The sequence below is a fragment of the Balaenoptera borealis genome (genome assembly GCF_965194805.1).
Source record: "Balaenoptera borealis genome assembly, chromosome: 20".
Taxonomy (NCBI): domain Eukaryota; kingdom Metazoa; phylum Chordata; class Mammalia; order Artiodactyla; family Balaenopteridae; genus Balaenoptera; species Balaenoptera borealis.
Window position 1 is genome coordinate 60,481,461 of NC_138879.1, and position 21,719 is coordinate 60,503,179.

A 21,719-nucleotide genomic window follows, 5' to 3' on the forward strand; every position below is an offset into this window, starting at 1 on the left:
CAGAGAACAGCCCGTGTGCAGCAACGAAGGCCCAATGCAGCCAAAAATAAATAAAATAAATTTATAAAAAAATAAAAATAACAGAGTGTATGATCAGGTAGTTTTTAGCACATTCAGAGTTGTGCGACCCTCACCACAATTTTAGAGCATCTTCATCACCCCAAAAGAAACCCCTACTCTTTAGCAGTTACCCCCCTCAGCCCCCTATCCCTTTTAAAAAGGCTTCGCGTCTCCTCTCCTGTGCTGGGAGCTGGGCGCTGCTGCAGGCGGCGGTCTTCTGGGAAGCAGGCCTCTTCCTGAGGCTCAGGGGCCTTGCGGGGGCCTATGCCTTCTCCAGGTGGCTCAGGGGAGGTGGGGAGCCCTTTAATCCCTTCACCTCCCAGGGTTCAAGGATGCACCTCAAGTGGGACGGACTCATCAAGCCCCAGGTGAGCCTGAAATAAATGCAGAGACATCTGCCCACGTCTCATGTGCAGGTGAGAAGACCAAGGCCCTGACGTTTGCCTGGGATCAGCTGCAGAACCCCGCTCAAACTCAGCCCTTGGGCCTCCCAGACCAGGGCCGCAGAGGAACAGGCAGGGAGGGCACTGTCTCCGTCTCCATGGCCACCAAGGGAGCTGCCCCCCGCCCCCCACACCAGTCCTTCTGGGAGGGCAGCTCAGGAGGGGGCTGCCGTGCCTGCTGATAGGAGACTGGGGCCACGTTCAGACCTCCGCCAGCTCAGGTGGGCCTCACTTGGAGTGAGATAGAGGCCCCGCGCCGGGGTGGGTCTGGGAGCAGCCTCCAAAGTGTGGGCCCCCATCCCTGTGAATGGAAGGCATGTCCCCTATGCAAGGCGCTGTGTCCCTGACCCGTGCACAGTGAGTTGGCCCTGAGACTCCACCGTGGACTTGCCGGGATGCCACGGGCTTCAGCCCGTGTTCCTGAGAGCCTGCGGGGTGCCTGGTCCGGCCGGAAGGGAGGGGCTGCCGCTCAGGTCCTGCCCTCGGAGAGCTCGCAGCCTGGTCCAGTTCCCAGAATCAAGGACACTTTGCAGCCAGGAAGCCCTGGAGCCCTCTTCCAGGGCCTGCAGGGCAGGGAGGCCCTGGCAGAGCAGCCAGAGACTGGAGAGACGGGGGCAGCGTGGGAGCAGCGTGGGTCTGCTCACGGCTCACGGCCCCCTGCCCGCCAGTCCCCCACTGAAACACCCGAGGAGGAGTCTTTCTACAACCACCCCTCTTGCAAGGAAAGGGTCTCTTTGGGGTCCTGAGGGGCCAGGGTGGGCAGACAAGAGGACTTGAACCGGCACGACTCACCCAGAAATACCGTTTGCTGCAGAGGAGCCCCTGCCAGCTCTTGCTGGGTGGACATCAGGGGGTCTGTGCAGGGGGTCCAGGCCCTCAGCACCAGGGAGTCCAAGGGACGTGCCATTCCCTCCCCACCCCCGCCCGGGGCTGCAGGCCTGGGACAGGTCCCTGAGCTCCGGATGATGTGAGAAATGGGGTCATGGGTAGTTAACCCAATGCCTCCAGGGCCCTGCCTGGGTGGATCCCAGGGTCAGAGGGGACTGGGGAAGCTCACAGGCCGTTGTAGCCTGCTGTTGCCAGATTGTCCCATTTTTCAAGAAAAGCCAGGAATCCAGCCTTCAGGTGAAATGTACATTTGACAATGGACTCAAAATCAGAACCCGTGTATACGTGGATGTGGCCCATGGGTGTCAGCTGATGCCTCACTCTCCATGTCTGTAAGGCCCACCCCTCACTGTGCTGCAGACCTTGGGGTTCAAACAGCTCTTCTGTGGAGGGTTTACTGCCAGAGAGGCTCAGAGAGAGCTAGGAATGAGTTGCACAGCGCACAGTAGAGGGCAAACTGTCTGGCATGAGAACACAAGGTCATCTAGGACCAGAATCATCCCATGTGGTTCCATTATGTCTGATGCGGGGGTGGGGGGAACCCAAGGCTCCCTGCTGGCTCTGTACGGCCTCGGCCACAGCTGGGCAGGTCCCAGCTCGGCTGCTGCAGAATGAAGGACAAACGGGCAGGTGGGTGGCAAGGAGGCTCCAGGAGTGGGGAGGGGTCTCGGTAGCCTGTGAAGCTACGCCCAGTGCCGGCAGCCCTGGCAACTCCCGTGCCTGCCCCGCCACTCATCCCTGAGCTCGGGCAGCGAGGACATGGCTTGGCCTTGCCCGCGCTGGACACCTGCCCAAACGGCTCTGAACCCACAGAAGATGCCCCTGAGCCTCTCGGACGCCCAGGGCAGAAATGAACCCGGCCTCACAGTTGGCACACGGGGCCGGGTGGGCCGGGGACCGGGGACCGCGCGGGACGCCGGCTCTGGGCCGGGCCGGGCCGTAGGGCGGGGCGGGGCGCCCGGGTCGGTCAGGCGGCGCACGTGACCCGGCCGCCGGGAGCCGGGCGCTGACGCCGCGTCACCCCACCCGAGGCCGCGCGCCCATTGGCTGCGCCGCGGGCCGGGGCGGGGCTCGTCCGGCCGGCGCCCCCAGCCGGCGCCCCCGCCGCTCCCGGCGCGCGTCCCCGCGGCCTCGCTCTCCTCACCTGTGAAATGGGATGCCGTCCTACCGGGGAGTAAGGGGTTAACGTGGACGCGCGCAGCCCCGGCACGCTGCGCGGTGCGAGCGCAGAGCCCCCGGGAGGGTCGGGGGAGGGGCCCGCAGAGGAGCAGGTTCCCTGAAGAGCCGCAGCCCCGGCCTGCTTTCCCCACCCTCCCCCGGACACTTGCCCAGCTGGTCTCAGGCTGCGCAGCGAAGCGTGGTCTCTTTGGTGGCAGATCCTTACCCCCTCCCACGGCTGGGCCCTACAGGAGGCTTCAGCCAGGCTTCACTGCAACTGGCGGCTCGAGTCCAGGCTGCAGGTCTCCGTGGGCCTTGCCTCACCTTCTCTCCCAAACTGCTGCAGTTATGCGTGCATATTGACTGAGTGTGCTCTTTACATATGCGGTAAACGCGTCTAAAGGACAGTCAGGCAGGTCTGTCGTGACCATGACTCCAACACACCTTACCTGCCTCTGCGGAGTGATGGCAGGAAGGGGTGTTCTCATTTTACAGAGACTCAGAAAGGTGAAGTAAGTGGTTCCAGGTCACGCAGCAAGCAAGCGAAAACCCGGACCTGCTTCCTGACACTGAGAAGGTGGTCTTCAGGCTTCACTTAGCACCCCCTCCTCTCCCCGGGAGGGACTGTTGGAATTTTCAGGAAAGCCACCAGATTCCCAAGGTCCCCTGGGTGCTTGGCTCCTACTTGGGGGGTGGTGGGGTCTAGGGCGTCAGGATGCAAGGGGCTGAGAAGGGGGATCCCTCTGTTCCCCATAAGTTCATCCGGAGGGCCAGGCCCGGGGGGGGGGTCCTTGAGCAGGGCCACTTGGGGAACAGATGTGGTTTGGAGGCCCCCGTGTCCTGGCCACCCCTATTCTGGGTAATTTTCCACAGCAGTCACTTCTGGGAGGGGAACAAAGAGCCCTGCGTGTCTAGGCTGAGCCTCAGGGACTTGGGCCTCCAAGGCCTCTCTTGGCCTGGGCACCCCCCTTCCAAAGTGCGCCACTAATTTCACTCTGTCAGAGGGTGTGGCCAGACAGGCTATATCTGGAGCCCGAGCAAAGCAGTACTCGGGATGGCTGGATTCACTGAGGCAGGGGGCTAGGGAGGCCTGGGGATCCAGGCCTTTGATAAGTCTCCTTGGCTGCCCCTACCAAGGGTGCCTCTCTGCTTGCATACCTCCAGGGACAGGGAGCTCACTGCTTTCCCACTTTCAGTACCTGATGTTAGTTCTCGTTTATCTCAGTCCACCTCATTAGACCCCTCCTTTGCCACCTAGCTCTGGCCCCAATCCACAGGACCCAGGGTCCAGGGTCCAGCCCTCTCCCCAGCCTAGCTGCCTCCTCTGACCTGGCCCCAGCCTGTCATGATCCAGGGCAAGGTGGCCCAGGTCTAAAGCACAGTCTGCTCCTTCATCCCAGCTGCTCCTAGGGACAGACACCGAGATGTGAGTCTCTTCCTAGGAGCAGCTGGATGGGAGATGGGGGTCAGAGGGCCTTGGGGCCCAGCCCTGTTGCTGCCCCAAGTAGCTGTGTGACCTTGTGCAGGTTAGCTCCTGAACTCTGTGGCTCTTCCTGTCCTCCTGGGCGCGGAGGCCAACCCTTCCGTCATTCCCACAGCTGCATCTGGGAGAAGACCAGATTAAGTCACGGTGGGAAATTCCAGCCCCTTCCAGGCTCTTCAGGAGGCCCAGCTGATCTGGACACTGAAGAGGGCCAGGCTCATCTCAAAGGCCCAGCCAGCCATGGTCACTACCGTCCGGGCCAGCCTGTGCGGAGGCATCATCAAGCCCCGTTACAGCTGAGGTAAATGAGGCACAGAGTGGTGCCTGCTGCCTGGCCCGAGGCCACACAGCAGGTCTTGGACGGGTATGTCTCCTAAAGACCCAACTCTCGGAAAGAGGTTTGTCGGGTCACCTCCCTCCCCGAGTCCAGAGACCTCTGGGACGGACCCAGTCCGGGGCTTCCACTCGGCCCCCTTGCTTGGTGCTGGAGAGGCCAGGGCCTGCCGAAGCCCCGCAGCAGTCGGCACTTGGACGGAGGAGCCGGCCGGGTAGGTGTGCAGGCCAGACCCGAGCCGGCCCCGCGCTCTCCAGGTGGGGCGGGACCGTCCACCGGGGGCGGGGCTCCCCGCAAGGCTCCTCCCCGCCCCCGCCCGCCCCGCAGAGCCGCCGCCTGGGAGCCCAGTTGCCGAGGAACTTTTCGCGGGTGCCGGGCCCCACTGAGGCCAGGGCGTGACGCGAACTCGCGGAGCGGCGGCGGCGGGCCGGGTGGGCCGCCGGGAGGAGGCGACTGCGCCATGGACGAGCCACCCTTCAGCGAAGCGGCCTTGGAGCAGGCGCTGGCCGAGCCGAGCGAGCTGGACGCGGCGCTGCTGACCGACATCGAAGGTGCGTCAGGGCCACTGGGCTCCGCGCGAGTGGGGCGCGCAGGAGGCGCCGGCCTTTGTCTTCCGGGGCGGCGCGGGGCGCGGAGTGCGGGCGCGGAGCGGGGCGCGGCGCTGGCGCTGGCTCCGTGCGGGGCGCCCCCCGTCTCTGCGCTGAGTGCTGTGGGCCTCGCTGTCCTGTCCGCGCGGAGCCTCCCGCGCCCGCCCTGGCTGCTCAGGCCGCTCCGGGTCCTTGGAGGCTCGGCGCTGGGCACGTGCGCCTCTGGGCGTCCCGGTCCGCCCCCCGCGGCCAGTGAGTCCTCAGCCCGGAGGCGGCCGCGGCGAGAGCCTGGGACCCGGGCATCGCCGAGGCCCCGCCCCCGCTCCGGCCTTGACGTCAGCGGGAGGTTATTCTCGGTCATTCCCTCCGGTCCGAGAGTTCAGCTCGGCTCAGGAGCTCTTGCGCAGGCGCGCGGGCGTCCTCCAGCCCCTGCCCCCCCAGGGTCCGTTTCTCCTAGCCGGCGCCGGGCATGGGTTCGGCACACACTTATTGAGCATCTACTAGGCCCCGTCCTAGGCACCAGGGGTTCACAGACAGACCTGGGCTCCCCTTTTCTTGGAAGCACAAAAATCGCCAAGGAAACCCACAAACGGATATTTAGTTACACCTTGTGGTCGAGCCGGGGCAGGGCGACAGCTTCCGGTAGAGCGGTGGGGTGAGACCTGAAAGTCAGCCCCAGGACCCGCTGGGAAGGATGTCTTCGCCGCAGAGGGCACGGCGAGGAGCTGGAGATTCACAGGTGAGGCTGGGCAGGTTGGCCGAACGAACGAGGACCCTTGTCGGCAGGGAAAGGAGGTAGCAGCTGCGCCGGCTCGCTTACACCTGTGGAAGCACCGCTCTGATTGTTCTACAGAGAAGGGGTTGGGGGAGACGCTGAAGCAGGGGCCAGTTAGGAGGCTGTTGCCCACTGTGCAGACAGCAAATCCCAGCCCCCCTGAGTTGCCTCCTAGGTTGCTATGTTGCACTTGGTTGATGGGGAAACAGGCCAAGAGCACAGGACCCAAACTTCCCACAACCTGGATAGACACGTCCATGGGGCCTGTGGCCACTCTGGGGTTAGCAAAACGGACACCCACTTGTGCCCTACTGCAGCCTTGCAGATGAACCCAGCTGGCAGGGCCCAAGAGTCGCCAGGTCCCCTGAGAGGAACGAAGGTTGAGAGGAGGGCCAGGCAGCCCTCGAGTCCGGGATGGGGAGCTGGACTGGATCCCAGAGGCAGTGGGGAGTCTTGGGGGAGGGATTGGGGCAGGGCAATGCCATGCTTGGGTTCTGTGTCGGAAGTTCCCTCTGGCTGTTGGGGTGGATGATCACAGCACGAGTAGAGAAGACTCATTCAGCACTTATTGTATGCCAGGCACTGTGCTGACCACTGAGTCCTCCCAACAGCCCCAAATGAGGGCCTTGAGGCACAGAGAGGTTAAGTGACTTGTCCCAGGTCACACAGCCAGAGCGTGGCAGAGCCAGAATTCAAACCCAAGCTGTGGGCTCCAGAGCCCAAGCTCTTAACCGCTGGGCTCCTAAAAGTGTGTACATGTGTGTGTGGGGGTGGGCAATAGAGCAGGGGACCCAGGAGGCTACTCCACGTGGAGGTATGCTGGGGGTTGGGGAGGGGTCATAGGTCACACAGCCACCTCCCCATCCCAGGCAAGAGCCTTTGACTCATGAGACTGAGGACTGGCCTTGAGCCCCACCCAGCCCGGGCATCTGCCTCCACCAGACTCTCTGTCATGTGACCAGTTCTTGGGATGGCACTTTCACCAGGAGTCGCAGGTTCTGTGCTGAAGGCACTGCCCCCGCCACAGTGCACCGTGACTCCTGGTGAGTTTGTCTCCTCCCGGCCTCCTTTTCTTGTTCTTGCTTTGGGGTCCTTTGTGGCCGTGGGCAGAGGGCATGTGAGAGCTCTCCCGCGCGAGTGTTGGGATCGTTGTTAGTTCCGGGGCAGTCCTCACCTCCCTGCTGGTTAATTCACCAGGTCTTGAACATGTGCTTAGTGCAGAAGAGGCGAGTGGAGATGGCTGCTTGTCGGGGCCCGCGCATCTCCCGCGGGTGGGCCTGGGGCTCCAGCGCACAACTTGTAGTCATCTCTGCCTGGGCTCCCCAAGTTCACTCTGTCTTTGCACCCCAGGTGTCTGCCTTCCGGCATCTTGCCCACTGCTCTGCCCAGTACCTAAATCAACTGCACGGGCCGGGCCTCCTGGGGTCCAGGCCAGCCTGGTGGAGAGGACACATGGGGGCCACCCTGCCCCCAGGCCTCTCCCCGTGGTCTCTCATGCCCGGTTGTCTCCCTGGCCCCACCAAGCACGGGCCCTCCTTAGGAAACAAGCTCACGGTGGCTTACAGCCCAGCTCCTGGCCCCGGCGCGTACCTCCTGAGCTCCCTAACCACCGTGGCTCCCCAGTGCCCCGAGATAAAGTCCCCTTGTCCCAGCATGGCGTTCGAGACCTGTACGGTGGGCCAAGCCTGCCCTCCGTGACGATTCCCGTCCCTCCAGGTCCCACCCCTCAGGCCCTCCCCACGCCGCTGACATGTTCTGCCCCCGTGCGGTGCCTCCGCCTCGTCCCCACGACAGAGCCTGGGAGAAGCCTCTCCCACCAGACACGACCCGCTCTCCGTCCCTCTTCCTGCCTTTGGTACCCGGCCTGCTGACCGGAAGCAGAAGGCACCCCCCAGCGTGGCCGTGTGCTGCCCTCTCGGCCGCAGCGGCTCCCCTGGAAAGCGGGGGGTGAGGCTGTAGCTGGGGGTGGTTCCAGCCCTCGCGCCTCTGAGGGGCACGGAGAGAAGTGTGCCGGGAGCTACCTCTTGCCCGATGGTCACCTCACTGGACACAAACATCCTGAGTGACCTGGTCAGCCCCAGGCGGGGTCACCACCAGGCAGAGGCCTGGGATCCGGACTTTGCCCAGCTGATAAGCGCAGGCCAGGTGAGAATGACTGCGCCGGCCAGAGGAAGCGTCTCTGTCCTTGTGTCTTGCCAGCCACAGGCCCTTTGGATGTGCCCTTTGACCCCGGGACCTGACTGGGGCTGCACATCTGCACCTGTGTTAGGAGAGGGGAGGGCCTCAGAAATGCCATGGTCACCTCTTCACCCAGTGTATAGACAAGGAGCAGACGCCTCCACTGCCCCCCAGCTGCCCAGCCTGTATGGCAGCCGAGGGGGTGAGGAGCAGCAGGAAGGCCAGGCCCGGCGGGGCTTGCGTCCCAGGCCAAGAACCTGTTGGAGATAGACCGTTTCTAGCTGGTGGAGGAGGGCCAGAGCACAGCAGGTGTTTCTGAGTCTCTGGCCATAGTTGATGGTTTGCTGTGCAGAACACCTCAAGGCAACCTTGGGGATGCAAACTAAAGCACTTTTGAGATTCCAGTCACACAGTTGTGGGGACTAAGGAAAGCAACCCAAAGTAGGTAAAACGATAAAACCCAGTGCTGGGGCTGCTCCGAGGAAATGGGAAACATTGCAGGGAGAGCGTAAAGGGGTTTATCTTTCCGGAAACAGCCTGCAGCTCTGAAGCAGCATGCTGCCTTTGAAACAACACACCCACTTCAGGTTTAAAACAGCTGCAGTGAAACAACCCCGAAGGGAGAAATATAATTAACGTAAAGGAGTGGATAGCGGTATTTAGACGGGAGCGTTGCTCAGCAGGACGGGACCGCCCCCTACATTGCGGCTGCGTCAGGCCCATGGGTTGTTTCCCAGCTGCTGGAAGGAGTCTCTACCCCCAGGCCACACCCAGGACAGGACGTTGGAATTGGTGCTGGCCAATTTGTCCAGTGGCCGTGCTCAGGGTCACTTGGTCCGTGTAACTGGGAGCGGCGTGTGGGGTGGCGCTGATGGGGGAAGAGTGCGAGGAGGTGACCTCGGAGCAGGTTTTGAGAGAGGAGTAGGAGTTTGCAGGTGGACAGATGATAGTGGGAAGGGCTTTCGTGGCAGAGGGAACAGGCTGGGCGAGCGCGGGGGCGTTTGGTAGCACACAGCCTTCTGAAAGCAGACAAGGCGAGTGAGGCTCACCGGACTCAGACGGCCAGGGACCAGCAGGGGTGGGGCTGGCAGTGCATACGCCCCTCGATCTGGTCTCCTCTGTGCTCAGCCCCGTGCTGAGTGATTGCGTGTCACAGAGCTGGCTCAGGCCTTGACCCTGCCCTGGGGGGCTCCTCTAAGGGCAGTTAGGAAGGCCTCGGAGCGGAGGTGGTGCTGGGGCTGTGCCTTGCACCTTCGCGCTGCCTCCCCTCCGTGTCCCACTCTGCACACACGTCCTGACCTGGGGTGAGCGGTGGCAGCGAGGTGGGACAGAGCCAGGCTGGCCCTAGGGGCTCACACCTGCCCCTGGCAGGCTGGGCTGAGGGCTGCGGGCTTGGGGGTTGGCAGGCCTGGGTTTGCGTCCCAGATGGTCCACTTGGCAACCATGGGACCTGGGGCCCGTGGCTTCCCTCTGAGCCTTAGTGACCTCGTCCGTCTAGAGGGCTCACGCCCAGCTTCCCCTGGGGCTTCGGCACCGGGCCCGTCCCACTCCAGGAAGAGCCGGCACCCACTTGCACCCCCGGGCAGCCCTGCGCACACAAAGGGCAGCCTGTGTCCCTGCTGCACACACGCGGGCTGTGGACATGTGAGCCTGCCAACTGGGCTCCTCAGAGAGCAGCAGGGTGGGTGGCAGGCAGGGTGCAGCCCCCCTCTCCCCACCACTGCCCTGCGCCCTCCATCGAGTGGGCGGAGCTGGGACGGGGCTGCTGCTTTGCACCGTTTGCCATTCTTCACAGCTGTGCAGACTTTGTGACCTGCTTGCAAATCCCTTTCCTGCCCGTTCCCTGAGAAATGGTCTCCTTGGCTCAGGTGAGAGACGAACGTGGGTTGGAATTCCAGCTCTTGACTGTCTCCCTGACCCCCACCCCCTTGGCTCCCTCTGCTTCAGCCACAGCGGCCTCCTCGCTGTCTTGATGTCACCTCCTCAGAGAGGCCTGCCCTGACTGCCTCCGTGTTTTCATGGTGCTCATCACCACCTGCACCCCGTTCCTCCCTGTATTTGCAGACCGTTGGTCTACAAATGGAACAGAAGCTCCACGAGGGACATCTTCGTGCTGTGTTCTAGCACCCTAGTGCCTGGCACACTTAGTATACACTTAGGAAAGGGCAGTAGATATTGCCACAGAAGCAGATCTGGGCTTCGTGGGCCAGGCCGTGTAGGGGAGGTGGTGAGCTCCCTGTCCCAGGAAGCATGCAAGCAGGGTTTCTTCAGGGTGCAAGGCCTCATGCAGTTTGGATGGGCCGGAGGCTCCCGTGACGGTCAGAGCTGGGCTCCTGTAGGTTCGTGGTGCGGGGGGACCCCCCCAGGATTTGCACCATGGCCTCACTGAATAAACACGCAGGAGAATAAAGGGCTGCCCCACATCTGCCTTCTGAGGGAGGTTTGAAGGCGAGCCAGGGAGCGGGGAGGAGGTTTCAGGTTTCCTGTTGGGTCCTGATAGGATCAGGGCAGGCTAGGAGGAAGGAGAGGAAAAGGAGTCAGGCTTGGGGGCGGGCAGGTGGGCCCACTGAGGCCGAGCCCGAAGTGCAGAGAGTGCGAGCAGGAGCCACGTGGGCCATGAGTCTTCCCTCATGCGGGAAGCTGAGTGCTCAGCTCCCCCAAGGAGGGGCCACAGCGCGGGATCCCGAGTGCTCAGCTCACCCAAGGAGGGGCCACACCGTGGGATCCCGGGCCAGCCTTTCAGACCCGTGGGGGGGGGGTGGGGGGGAGCTTCCGAGGCCAGGAGTGAAGGCTCAGAGAAGGGGAGTGAGAAGGGAGAAGGGCAGAAGGATGGGTCAGGGGCTGGGAGGGCTTGACCCCTCGGGGCGGTTGGCCCTGGCCCCGGCCCGGCCCTTCAGAGTCTCAGGCGAGTGTCTGCGTGTGGGCCTTGGAATTCAGGCCTCAGTGTCTTCCAGTCTCACGGTACTGAGGTGAGGGAGGAGCCTTCCCAACAGCAGTGTCTTGTTTGTTTTTTGGGGGTGAGGGAGGGTGTGAGCACCCACCGGCTGAGGAGAGACGGAGGTGAGGGTGCTAGAGAATTCTGTTGCCCTTGGCACCCCCTGCAAGGCCATGGAAGGAGCCGGACAAAGGAGGATGGGGGGTGGGGCGTTACCTCGGCTAGCCTCCTGGAGAGGGAGGGCCATCCGGGCCGGGGGTTCTCCAGTCCCCCAACACCCTCCGAGGCTGCAGGAGACCAGGAGAGGGTACCGGGGTGGGCCCGGCCACAGTTGGAGGCTGGCCCGAGCCCGGGGTCTGTTTGGCTACAAAAGCCCGAGCTGGCAACCTGGGCTGCTGGCCAGGCTATGTTCATGTGTGTCTGTGGAACTCTGACCTTACACAGAAGGGGAGGTAGGCCCAGGTACCTCTCCAAAGACCCCCAGAGCCTGTCACCCTACGACTTCCTCACCTTCTGTCCCAGGGATTGGGCTGCCTCTTGGACTTCCCGGCCCTACAGTGAATAAGTGAGTGAATCAGGCTTCACCCAGAGACTGCTGGTCGGGCGGGGGAGGGGGTGAGACCTTCACCGACCCCCATCCCAGACCCAGGCACCTCTGCAAAGGGATGCCTGTGTGGGGCGTCAGCTCCGGTTGTTACTTGCTGGGCACTTTGGGGTAGGGGTTTCCCTTCCTCAGTTTCCCGACAGTGACCTGTTGTCAGGGGTCCATGCGGTCGGGTGCGGCAGAGACTTGGATGCGGAGTTGGGGCACACCTGGCCGGACCCACGCCCGGTCCGCCGCGCTCTCGGAGGTGGTGGGAGCAGGGGCACGTGACCTCCAGTAACCCCTGCGGACGTCGGCGCCGAGCGGGTTGAGGGCCGGCGTCCGTGAGTAACCCCGGCCCCATCCGGCCCTGCGGGGCTCAAGCCGAGCCGCGCGCCGAGGGGGTGGGGCGGGGCCGGGGCGGGGCCCCAGGAGGCGGTGGCGCGGCCGCTGATTGGCCGCGTGTGCTCACCCCATGCCCGGCCCGCGGCCCCGGGAGGGCGTGGCCATTCGGCGGGGAGGGGCCGTTCGGCGGGGGCGGGGCCGGTGGGGCGGGACCAGTGGCGCGCTCGGCGGCTTTAAAGCGCGGCCGGCCACGCAGGTGAAGTCAGCGCGCGGACACCGGCAGGCCAGTCGCCCTGGGCGCCCCGAGGGGCGGCGGGCGCAGGCCGCGGAGCCATGGACTGCACGTTCGAAGGTATTTTTTGGAGGACCCCCACCTCTTTATTACAGTTCTCATCTGCATCGCGGGGTCCTCATCCCTGGTGCCCTGAGGGGAGGTGTACCCGCTCTCGGCTCTCAGGGGAGCTGGCAGACCCCTCCCCAACCTCAGTAGTCGCCCCCATCCCCCCGTCTGGCGTGAGAGGGTGGCTTTCCCACATCCTCTGCTCCGCAGGGAGGAGGGCCGGTTGTCCATCTGTCTCCTGGGGCTCCTATTTTGGAGGGCTTCTTGAGCTTGCTAGACAGTGGGCCCCCTGGGTTCAGCCAGTTTTTCTTTCTGGGCCTGTTTCCCCATCTGTCAAAGGGACTCATGAAGCCTGGGGAGCGAGCAGGTCCTGCAGGTGAAAGCACTCTATGCCCCATGACCTGTGCAAACCTGGAGGGCCCGCCACGTGTTTCTGTTTGAGGACCCAGGAGGCTGAGGCTGGCACCCCCATCTCGTTCTCCTGGAGGCCGTAGGGAGGTCCCCTGCAGTCGCTTTCCTGCCTGGCACCTGTCAGTGGGAGGGACTCAGGCGACGTTGACTCTCTTCTCCGTGCGGCCATCCTGCCACAAAAGGTCTCATCTGTCTTGTGCAGATGAGGAAACTGAGGCCCAGTGAGAGGAAGCCCTAGCTGGAAGCCCAGGCTGGGGACCTGGGGTACACCACGGGCTCCCAGGGTTTGCGCATGGATCCTGCAGAGCACTTTGGCCCAGTGGGTGGCTCCCCCAGTGGGTTAGAGGGCCCTAGGCTGACCCAGCCAGGCTGCTGGCCGCCAGCTGGGGAAGAGGGCCTGTGGCCAGGCCAGGGCCGCGGCAGGCAGTGTGTCCAGTCTGTACGAGGAGGAAAGAGGACAGACGGCGTTTGCATTTGTCGAGGGGAAACTGAAGCCTGAATGGCCGGTCCCGAGGCTGCTTGGCTGCAGACGGGGTCTGGGCTTGTGCCCAGAACACACAGGGACACTCTGGTTGGCACACATTTGGCCAGCGGCTGGCTCTGCCCCAAGCCTCGGTCTGTCCCACAGAGGAGTGGGTTGGCGAAGGCAGCTCTGAAGCCGGGAGTTGCGGGCCCAGGCCTCAGTTCTGCCTTCGCCTCGTCCTGGGGCAGGTCGGTGGGCCTCAGGGGGCGCTGGGCTCGTCCAGTGTTGCAAGGCCATTTGACGCACCTGGCAGAGCTCCAGATGTCACAGGTGTCTGTGAGTGGGGGCTCCTGGGGGTGGCTTTCTGTTTCCATGGCGTTGGTCCCACAGGTACACTGGGGGGGGTGGGGGGCGTGCAAATCCGTGACACCAGCCCCGCTGCTGCTCACACAGCTTCTCCTCCTTACCGCAGACATGCTTCAGCTCATCAACAACCAAGACAGCGACTTCCCGGGCCTGTTCGAGCCGCCGTTCGCTGGGGGCGGAGCAGGGGGCACAGACCCCGCCAGTCCAGATGCCAGCTCCCCAGGCAGCCTGTCCCCACCTCCTTCCACGATGAGCTCCCCACTCGAAGGCTTCCTGGGGGGGACCAAGGCGACAACCCCACCCTTGTCCCCTCCCCAGCCTGCACCCACCCCCCTGAAGATGTACCCTTCCGTGCCTGCCTTCTCCGCGGGGCCTGCTATCAAGGAGGAACCAGCGCCCCTGACCGCCCTCCAGCCACTGCCTGGGGCTCTCCTGCCCCAGCGCCTTCCGGCCCCAGCCCCACCGCAGTTCAGCTCTGCCCCTGTGTTGGGCTATCCCAGCCCTCCTGGAGGCTTCTCCACAGGTAAGGGGGGAGTGTGGAGGGAGGGGCACAGCAGGAGCACCAGAAGAAGGGTCTGCTGTGGTCTCAGTGGAGGAATTTGCAGGCTCTAGAAATCGGGTCCCTGCTGCGCTGCTGGAGGTGCTCCCGTCACTGGCAGTTCTCGGGAAGCGCCGCTTCCCAGCCTCCCAGCGTCCACAGCAGATACGTGCTTGGCTGGGAAGCTGGGAAGTGAGCACGCTTGCATCAGAGCCCCAGGCAGGGACTGTCCCGATAGTAACCTGAGGCCACGAGGGTAACAACGACTCATTCAAGGTCACAGGGTGATAAGTACATGCGGGGTGGGTTGGAAGTGGGTTAGGGCAGCCTGTGTCCGCAGCTCCAGCCTTTATCTCTGCAGGGACCCCCCCGGGGAGCACCGCGCAGTCGCTGCCTGGCCTGCCACTGGCTGCCCTGCCAGGGGTCCCGCCCGTCTCCTTGCACAACCCGGTCCAGAGTGCGCCTCCCCAGCAGCTGTTGGCGGCCCCAGCCGCCCCGACGGTGGCCCCTGGAACAACCACTGTGACCGCACAGGTCCAGCAGGGCCCGGTGAGGGGGTCTGGCCCGGCCTCAGGGAGGTGGTGGCCCCGGCCCCAGACCCACAGCCCACAGCTGAGCCCCCTCCCGTCCTTAGGTCCTGCTGCAGCCCCACTTCATCAAGGCAGACTCGCTGCTCCTGGCGACTGTGAAAACAGACGTGGGAGCCCCCATGAAGGCGGCAGGCATCAGCTCCCTGGCTCCTGGCATGGCTGTGCAGGCAGCGCCCTTGCAGGTGGGCGGCTTGGGCAGGGCGGGGGGGCGTGGGGTTTGTATGCATGCGTGTCCACCTGCTAACCGTGCCTGGCCCCGCAGACCCTGGTGAGTGGCGGAACCATCCTGGCGACTGTGCCGCTGGTAGTGGACGCTGACAAGCTGCCCATCAACCGGCTGGTAGCCGGTGGCAAGGCCCCGGGCTCGGCCCAGAGCCGAGGTGAGAAGCGTACGGCCCATAATGCCATTGAGAAACGCTACCGCTCTTCCATCAATGACAAGATCGTCGAGCTCAAGGACCTGGTGGTGGGCACAGAGGCCAAGGTGCGGGCAGAGGCCCCGATGGGGTGGCCCTGGGGAAGGAGGCACCTGGGGGGAAGAGGAGGCACCTGGGGGGAAGAGGAGGATGGGGCTGAACCTGGACAGACAGGCCTGGGGCTCCAGACTCCTCGGGCCTGCCGGCTCTGTTCAGCTGAGCTTCATGGAGGCCGTGTGCTGTGTGGGCTCTTCTAGGTGCTGGGGATTCAGCAGTGAACAGACGGGCAAAAATCCTGCTGTTGAGCAGCTGACGTTCTAGCGGGGCGGCGGGGTGCGAACAGGCAGGACAGATCCGTGTGGGGTTTGCCAGGTGGCATGAGTGCTGTGCCGGAAAGAAAACGGGGCGGGAAGAGCGATGGTGGGAGTTGCAGATCTGAATCGGGTGGTCAGGGGAGGCCTCGCAAAGGTGATGCCCGCCGTATGTGAACAGAGGCCTGGAGGAGGCGAGGGGGCAAGGTGTGAAGGTGGAACGGTGGTGACAGCAGTTAGCCGTAAGCTGTTGTATGCATTTTACTTGGGAGGAACATTCCATGTAGAAGGAACAGCGGGTGCAAAGGCCCTGAGGCAGCTGTGTAGCAGAGCAGTCCCGCCCCTTGTGCTTAGCTGCCCACTTGTCTGGCCTGACGGCCACCTGTGCTCTATCTCCCTCCTACTGCCTGCAGCTGAATAAATCCGCTGTCTTGCGCAAGGCCATCGACTACATCCGCTTCCTTCAGCAGGGCAACCAGAGACTCAAGCAGGAGAACCTGAGTCTGCGCACAGCTGCCCACAAAAGCAGTGAGTCCTGGCCCCCCTCCACGCCTGGTCTCACTTTAAGCTCTGACCCTGCAAGGGCCCTTCACCCCCTCTTTGGCCTTCCCCTGGCTCTCAGCTCCCCCAGGTCCTCAGCCCTGATTTGGGGCGAGGTGGGGTATGTAGCCCTCACCTCAGCCCTGCTCTTCTCTGGCCCACAGAATGTCTGAAGGACCTGGTGTCAGCCTGCGGCAGTGGAGGCCACACAGACGTGCCCATGGAGGGCGAGAAGCCAGAGGTGGTGGACACCCTGAGCCCGCCACCCTCAGACGCCGGCTCGCCCTTCCAGCGCAGCCCACTGTCCCTTGGCAGCAGGGGCAGTAGCAGTGGTGGCAGTGGCAGTGACTCGGAGCCTGACAGCCCAGTCTTTGAGGACAGCCAGGTTGGGCCGCACGTTGTTGCCCCCTCCCTGTCATCCAGCGACATCCTCTGAGTCCCGGGACTGGGGCGTGTCCTACCTCTCGTTTTAGAGACAGAGAGCTGGGCGGGGGTCCCGCAGTAAGGCTGGGGGCAGAGCTGATCCCTCCTTCTCTGAGCTGAGCTCTCTGGGCTGTGCTTGCCCCGTTCTCACCGCCCTGCCCACCCCCCCAGGTGAAGCCAGAGCAGCTGCCGCCCCCCCACAGCCGGGGCATGCTGGACCGCTCCCGCCTGGCCCTGTGTGTGCTTGTCTTCCTCTGTCTCTCCTGCAACCCCTTGGCCTCCCTGCTGGGCAGCCGGGGTCCCGCTGGCCCCTCCGATGCCACCAGCGTCTACCATGGTCCTGGGCGCAGCATGCTGGGTGCTGAGGGCAGAGGTAGGACAGGCCAGCCTGGGCAGTGCGAGGGGGGGACTCTTGGGGACGTAGCTCCTGGGCCTGTGGGCTTGGGGCTCTGGACTTCCTGGGTGCCGTGTCCCCAGCCTCTGTCTGCCCCCAGATGGCGCTGGCTGGGCCCCGTGGCTGCTGCCCCCACTGGTCTGGCTGATGAACGGGCTGCTGGTGCTGTTCTCCTTGGCACTTCTCTTTGTCTACGGAGAGCCGGTCACGCGGCCCCACTCAGGCCCCGCCGTGCACTTCTGGAGGCATCGCAAGCAGGCTGACCTGGACCTGGCCCGGGTAAGCGGCCGGACCCCGGGGGTGTGGAGGGCGGGCAGGGCTGGGTCCTTGAGCAGCACCTGGGAAGGTGCCGGGCACACCGTGAATCTCCCCTGTTCTCCCCACTCCTGTCTACCCCTCAGACCCCCACTGAGCCCCGGGGACCCAGCTGGCACTGCTGGGGTTGGTGGGGTCATGGCGGGGAGCCCAAGATGGAGGGCTCTCCGGGGCTAGAGGGGTGGCACGTGCTGGGGATGCTCTGACCCCACCTTTCTCACCTGGAAAACCCTCATCCGCAGGGGGACTTTGCCCAGGCCGCCCAGCAGCTGTGGCTGGCCCTGCGGGCCCTGGGCCGGCCCCTGCCCACCTCCCACCTGGACCTGGCCTGCAGCCTGCTCTGGAGCCTGATCCGCCACCTGCTGCAGCATCTCTGGGTGGGCCGCTGGCTGGCAGGCCGGGCGGGGGGCCTGCGGAGGGATGGTGCCCTGCAGGTGGACGCCCGCACCAGTGCCCGCGATGCGGCCCTTGTCTACCACAAGCTGCACCAGCTGCACACCATGGGTACGGCGGGTGAGGGCTGGGCCCGAGGGGGTCCCGCCACCTCTGCGCCACGCCCAGCCTCATGCCCTCCCATTTTCCAGGGAAGTACTCGGGCGGGCACCTGGCTGCCGCCAACCTGGCACTGAGTGCCCTGAACCTGGCCGAGTGCGCGGGGGAGGCCATGTCCGTGGCCACGCTGGCTGAGATCTATGTGGCCACCGCGCTCAGGGTCAAGACCAGTCTCCCCCGGGCCTTGCATTTTCTGACGGTAAGTAGGTGGTGGGCTTGGTGGGGGACGGGGCTGAGGTCTCCCTGGGCTGAGGGCTGCCCGGGAGAGGCAGCTGGTTATGGGGTGGGCTCCAGGCCCCCTGGGGTCTCAGCCCGGGGCCTGGGGTCTCAGCCCGCTCCTCCCCCCGCAGCGCTTCTTCCTGAGTAGTGCCCGCCAGGCCTCCCTGGCACAGAGCGGCTCAGTGCCTCTTGCCATGCAGTGGCTCTGCCACCCTATGGGCCACCGTTTCTTCGTGGATGGGGACTGGGCCGTGGGCAGCGCTCCGCGGGACAGCCTGTACAGCACGGCCGGGAGCCCAGGTGCCTCCTCGCCCTGCGCCCGTCCCCGGTCCCTGGCCTCACCCTCCACCCCCCTCCTCATCCTCATCCCTGCCCATCCTGGTCTGTTGCCCCACCATCCGTTGTTGCCACGGGGGCTGCAGGAACAGGGAGGCCAGGCTGGCTCTGTCTCAGTTGGGGCTCTTCAGAGGCAAACAGGAAGAGGGATTGGGGGGCAGGTGGTTGATTTGGGAGGTACTCCCAGGCAACACCACTGTGGTGTGAGGAGGTCAGGAAGGGCGTGTGCCCAAGGTAGGTTATCTTGTCCACGGGGGGCGTGGGCAGAGTATTTATCCCCCAGCTTTCATCTGTCTCAGAGCCAGGCGCCCCCGTGCCCAGGGAAGAGTCCTAGGTGCTGGGAAGTGCCTGTGCACGGGGAGGTGGGGCCCGTGCCCCCGCCCCACTCGCCCACTCCTCCCCACAGTGGACCCCCTGGCCCACGTGACTCAGCTCTTCCGTGAACATCTCTTGGAGCGAGCGCTGCATTGCCTGGCCGAGCCCAGCCCCGGCCCCGGGTCAGCCGATGGGGACAGGTGAGTGTCCCTGTGCGCCTCAGCAGGCCAGGTCCCCCACCCCCCACCAGTGGAGCTTGGGAAAGGCTACGTCCAGGGACCCGTGTCAGTGGCCAGAGCCGGGTCACCGTGGCCTCAGTTCCCCCACCAGCCCGGCAGGGGATGGCCGCACTTTGAGGAGCCAGGAAGCCAGGCTGTGCCGTGGGGTGAGGGGAGGAGGGCCATCCGTTTCGGGACCCCTGCCACCTGTCCCGACAGCCAGTTCTCTCCTGCCATAGGGAATTCTCCGATGCCCTCGGGTACCTGCAGCTGCTGAACAGCTGTTCTGACGTGGCCGGGGCTCCTGCCTGCAGCTTTTCCATCGGTTCCAGCATGGCTGCCACCGCCGGTGAGCCCCCAGGCCTCCCCGCCCCGTGACGCCCTTGGGCCCAGCGCCACAGCAGCTCGGCCTTGGGTGCGGTGGGGCCGAGTTTCAGGGACCCCTCCGGCCCTGCTTCCTGCAGGCACAGACCCGGTGGCCAAGTGGTGGGCCTCGCTGACGGCTGTAGTGACTCACTGGCTCCGGCGGGATGAGGCGGCGGCCGAGCGGCTGTATCCACTGGTGGAGCACCTGCCCCGCGCCCTGCAGGAGTCCGAGTGAGCGCAGGCCGCGTGCTCGTGCCCCCACCCCGACCCCCAGCTTTGTTCTGTGCGGTTGGGGTCCCGTCATTTCTTTCCCGTGAAGCCAGAACCAGGGCAGGGGAAGCTCAGCGAGGGCCTGAGGCCTGGTCTGACCGTCACACCTCTGCCTTGGCCCCAACAGGAGACCCCTGCCCAGGGCGGCTCTGCACACCTTCAAGGCTGCCCGGGCCCTGCTGGGCCGTGGGAAGGCAGAGTCTGGCCCGGCCAGCCTGGCCGTGTGTGAGAAGGCCAGTGGGTACCTTCAGGACAGCCTGGCCGCTACGCCAGCCGGCAGCTCCATTGACAAGGTGAGGGCTGGGGCCAGGGGCCTGGCGGATCTCGGGGGCCTTGGCCTTTCCACTCCCCAGATGGTCCCCCTTGGGCTGCAGAAGACTGCAGGGTCAGCCCAACAGTACAGGACTGGGGGCTAAGGTTTGGGTCCAGGGGAGAGTGGCTGCCCCCTCTGGCCTCAGTGTCCCCACCCCCGGAGGACGGCTGGGGTGAGCGGTGTGGCAGGGCCTGGAGAGCGGGCGGCCCCGCGGTGCATTGCTGTTGCATTGCACGTGTGAGGCGGGTGCAGTGCCTCGGCAGTGCAGCCCGGAGCCGGCCCCTGGCACCACGGGCCCCCACTCTTCCCTCCCAGAGCCAGAGCCCCCTGACCCCTGCCCTGCCCACCACCCCAGGTCATGCAGCTGCTCCTGTGTGACCTGCTCCTTGTGGCGCGCACCAGCCTGTGGCAGCGGCAGAAGCCGCCGGCACCCTCCCAGGCTTCACCGGGCCCGGGCAGTGGGGCCCAGGCCTCTGCCCTTGAGCTCCGTGGCTTCCAGAGGGACCTGAGTGGCCTGAGGCGTCTGGCGCAGAGTTTCCGGCCTGCCATGCGGAGGGTGAGTGCCCATGGGGCCCTGGCTTGCAGTGGGGACGTATGTGAGGTGTCGGGAGGGAGCGGGGGCCTGGCCAGAACCTCTCCTGGCCCCTCCTGCCCAGGTGTTCCTACATGAAGCCACTGCCCGGCTGATGGCAGGGGCCAGCCCGGCGCGGACACACCAGCTCCTGGACCGCAGCCTGAGGAGGAGGGCCGGCCCCTGCGGCAAAGGAGGTGAGAAGGACAGCTGGCCCAGGTGGGAAGGGCCACACGCCAGGTGGAGGCTGCAGAGGGAGGTTGTGTGTAAGACACACAGGGACCGAGGGACTTCGTGGTGGCTTCCTGATGGGAGGCCTAACCTGAGAGTCCGTGGGGACGACTGTCCTTTGTGGGACGCGCGACTGTGTACGCGGTCTGTGCTCCAGGGGCAGGCGTGGAAGGGGCGAGGCTCCGTGCTCGAGGGGGGCAGGGGGCGGGGGGCGGGGGGCGGGTGCTGGCTAGCCTGGGGCGGGGCCGGTTGTCCCGGGGGGCGGGGCAGGGATCCGAGCCACACCCCCGGCGCGGCCCCGCCCCTGACGTGCCACCGTGCGTGTGTGCAGGCACGGCGGCGGAGCTGGAGCCGCGGCCCACGAGGCGGGAGCACGCGGAGGCGTTGCTCCTGGCTTCCTGCTACCTGCCGCCCGGCTTCCTGTCGGCGCCTGGGCAGCGAGTGGGCATGCTGGCCGAGGCGGCACGCACGCTCGAGAAGCTCGGTGACCGCCGGCTGCTGCATGACTGCCAGCAGATGCTCATGCGCCTGGGCGGCGGGACCACCGTAACCTCCAGCTAGACCCCCGCTGGCGGCCCAGCCCCAGCGCCCCTGTTTCCGTCTCGACGGCCGAGGGCAGCGCCGGAGACCCGGGGCCCAAGGCTCGCCCACGGAGTGCACGGTCCCTGGCGGGCTGGAGACCCTTGGGGACTTCCGCACTTGACCTTGGGGCCTCCCCAGCCCGCTGCAGCACTCGATGAGCGGCGGCCAGGATGGTGCTGGCCCCTGGTGGCCAGCCGGGGGATTGCCGGGGCCTGGCAGCCGCCGGGGGTCAACTGTTCCGCGGGCCGCCAATCCTGGGCTTTCCCTCTCCGTCCAGAGGGAAGAGGGGTGCGTTTCACTGAGCCGAAGGGCCCTGCCCCCGGCACCTCCCTCCCATCAGGGGAGACCTGTGCATAGTGTAGATCGTGGTGCGCCAGCCTCCTGGCCTCTGAGGTTCCAAGTGTTACTTTGCCTTTTGCAAACTTTATTTTCATAGGTTGAGAAGTTTTATACAGAGAATAAAAAATGAACTTATTTATAATCTGGGTTTTGCTCCTTTGGGGAGGGGGGTGTGTGCTAACCAGAGGGGATCCTTTGGGCCATCTGTCCCCCCAGCACCCAGGCAAATGCTTCCCATCCCTACCTGCTTTTCGGTTTGGGAGGCCTGGCTTTATTCCCTCCAGCTGACCTGGGTCCCACTGATCACTGGGCCGCACGTTTGGGCTATATCATCTCCTAACCCTTAGGGTCCTTATGGTCTCAGCTGTTCCTACTTGCCTCCTCTCCCAGCTTCTGCTCCCTTCAGGTCCCGGGATGACATGGGAGGACAGCTCCATGTCTTTGGGGATCTGTTGTGACAGCAGGAGCTACAAACTGGGTCTCCCTGTGTGTCTGGGTGTCAGTCTCACCTGCCTGACCCCTGTCCCCTGG

General features: G+C 64.9%; 2 protein-coding genes across 7 annotated transcripts; both read left to right on the forward strand.

The window, feature by feature from the left end:
• Positions 1–4,663: 4,663 nt before the first annotated feature.
• Positions 4,664–21,330, forward strand: SREBF1 (sterol regulatory element binding transcription factor 1). Of its 6 annotated transcripts, XM_082373067.1 has the most exons (20): positions 4,665–4,917; positions 12,026–12,121; positions 13,456–13,872; positions 14,249–14,436; positions 14,522–14,659; positions 14,740–14,961; positions 15,618–15,732; positions 15,909–16,129; positions 16,339–16,540; positions 16,662–16,840; positions 17,119–17,380; positions 17,461–17,627; positions 17,779–17,947; positions 18,390–18,498; positions 18,756–18,865; positions 18,981–19,113; positions 19,280–19,445; positions 19,821–20,021; positions 20,122–20,233; positions 20,599–21,330. In XM_082373067.1, exons 1-20 carry the CDS (start codon positions 4,827–4,829, stop codon positions 20,826–20,828), a joined length of 3,528 nt encoding a protein of 1,175 aa, XP_082229193.1. In that variant the 5' UTR covers positions 4,665–4,826; the 3' UTR covers positions 20,829–21,330. The 6 variants fall into 6 exon arrangements, with proteins under 6 accessions (XP_082229192.1, XP_082229193.1, XP_082229189.1 ...); XM_082373063.1 differs by lacking the exon at positions 12,026–12,121 and having other exon boundaries at positions 15,675–15,732; XM_082373062.1 differs by lacking the exon at positions 12,026–12,121 and having other exon boundaries at positions 4,666–4,917.
• On the forward strand, positions 5,703–11,827 carry LOC309618788 (uncharacterized protein). The gene is made up of 4 exons (XM_082373068.1): positions 5,703–7,873; positions 9,702–9,774; positions 11,364–11,406; positions 11,603–11,827. The coding sequence occupies exons 1-4, from the start codon at positions 7,760–7,762 to the stop codon at positions 11,754–11,756; spliced, it is 384 nt and encodes a 127-aa protein (XP_082229194.1). The 5' UTR covers positions 5,703–7,759; the 3' UTR covers positions 11,757–11,827.
• Positions 21,331–21,719: the final 389 nt, after the last annotated feature.

What these genes read in the sequence shown, in the direction of transcription:
- LOC309618788 (XM_082373068.1), top strand. Translation starts at nt 7,760, where the DNA reads ATGGTCACCTCACTGGACACAAACATCCTGAGTGACCTGGTCAGCCCC. An exon ending in AGCTGATAAGCGCAGGCCAG is followed by an intron (nt 7,874 to 9,701) that starts GTGAGAATGACT and finishes CATTCTTCACAG; the next exon opens with CTGTGCAGACTTTGTGACCT. An exon ending in CCCGGCCCTACAGTGAATAA is followed by an intron (nt 11,407 to 11,602) that starts GTGAGTGAATCA and finishes ACCTGTTGTCAG; the next exon opens with GGGTCCATGCGGTCGGGTGC.
- SREBF1 (XM_082373067.1), top strand. Translation starts at nt 4,827, where the DNA reads ATGGACGAGCCACCCTTCAGCGAAGCGGCCTTGGAGCAGGCGCTGGCC. An exon ending in GCTGCTGACCGACATCGAAG is followed by an intron (nt 4,918 to 12,025) that starts GTGCGTCAGGGC and finishes CCGGCCACGCAG; the next exon opens with GTGAAGTCAGCGCGCGGACA. An exon ending in CAGCATGGCTGCCACCGCCG is followed by an intron (nt 18,866 to 18,980) that starts GTGAGCCCCCAG and finishes TGCTTCCTGCAG; the next exon opens with GCACAGACCCGGTGGCCAAG.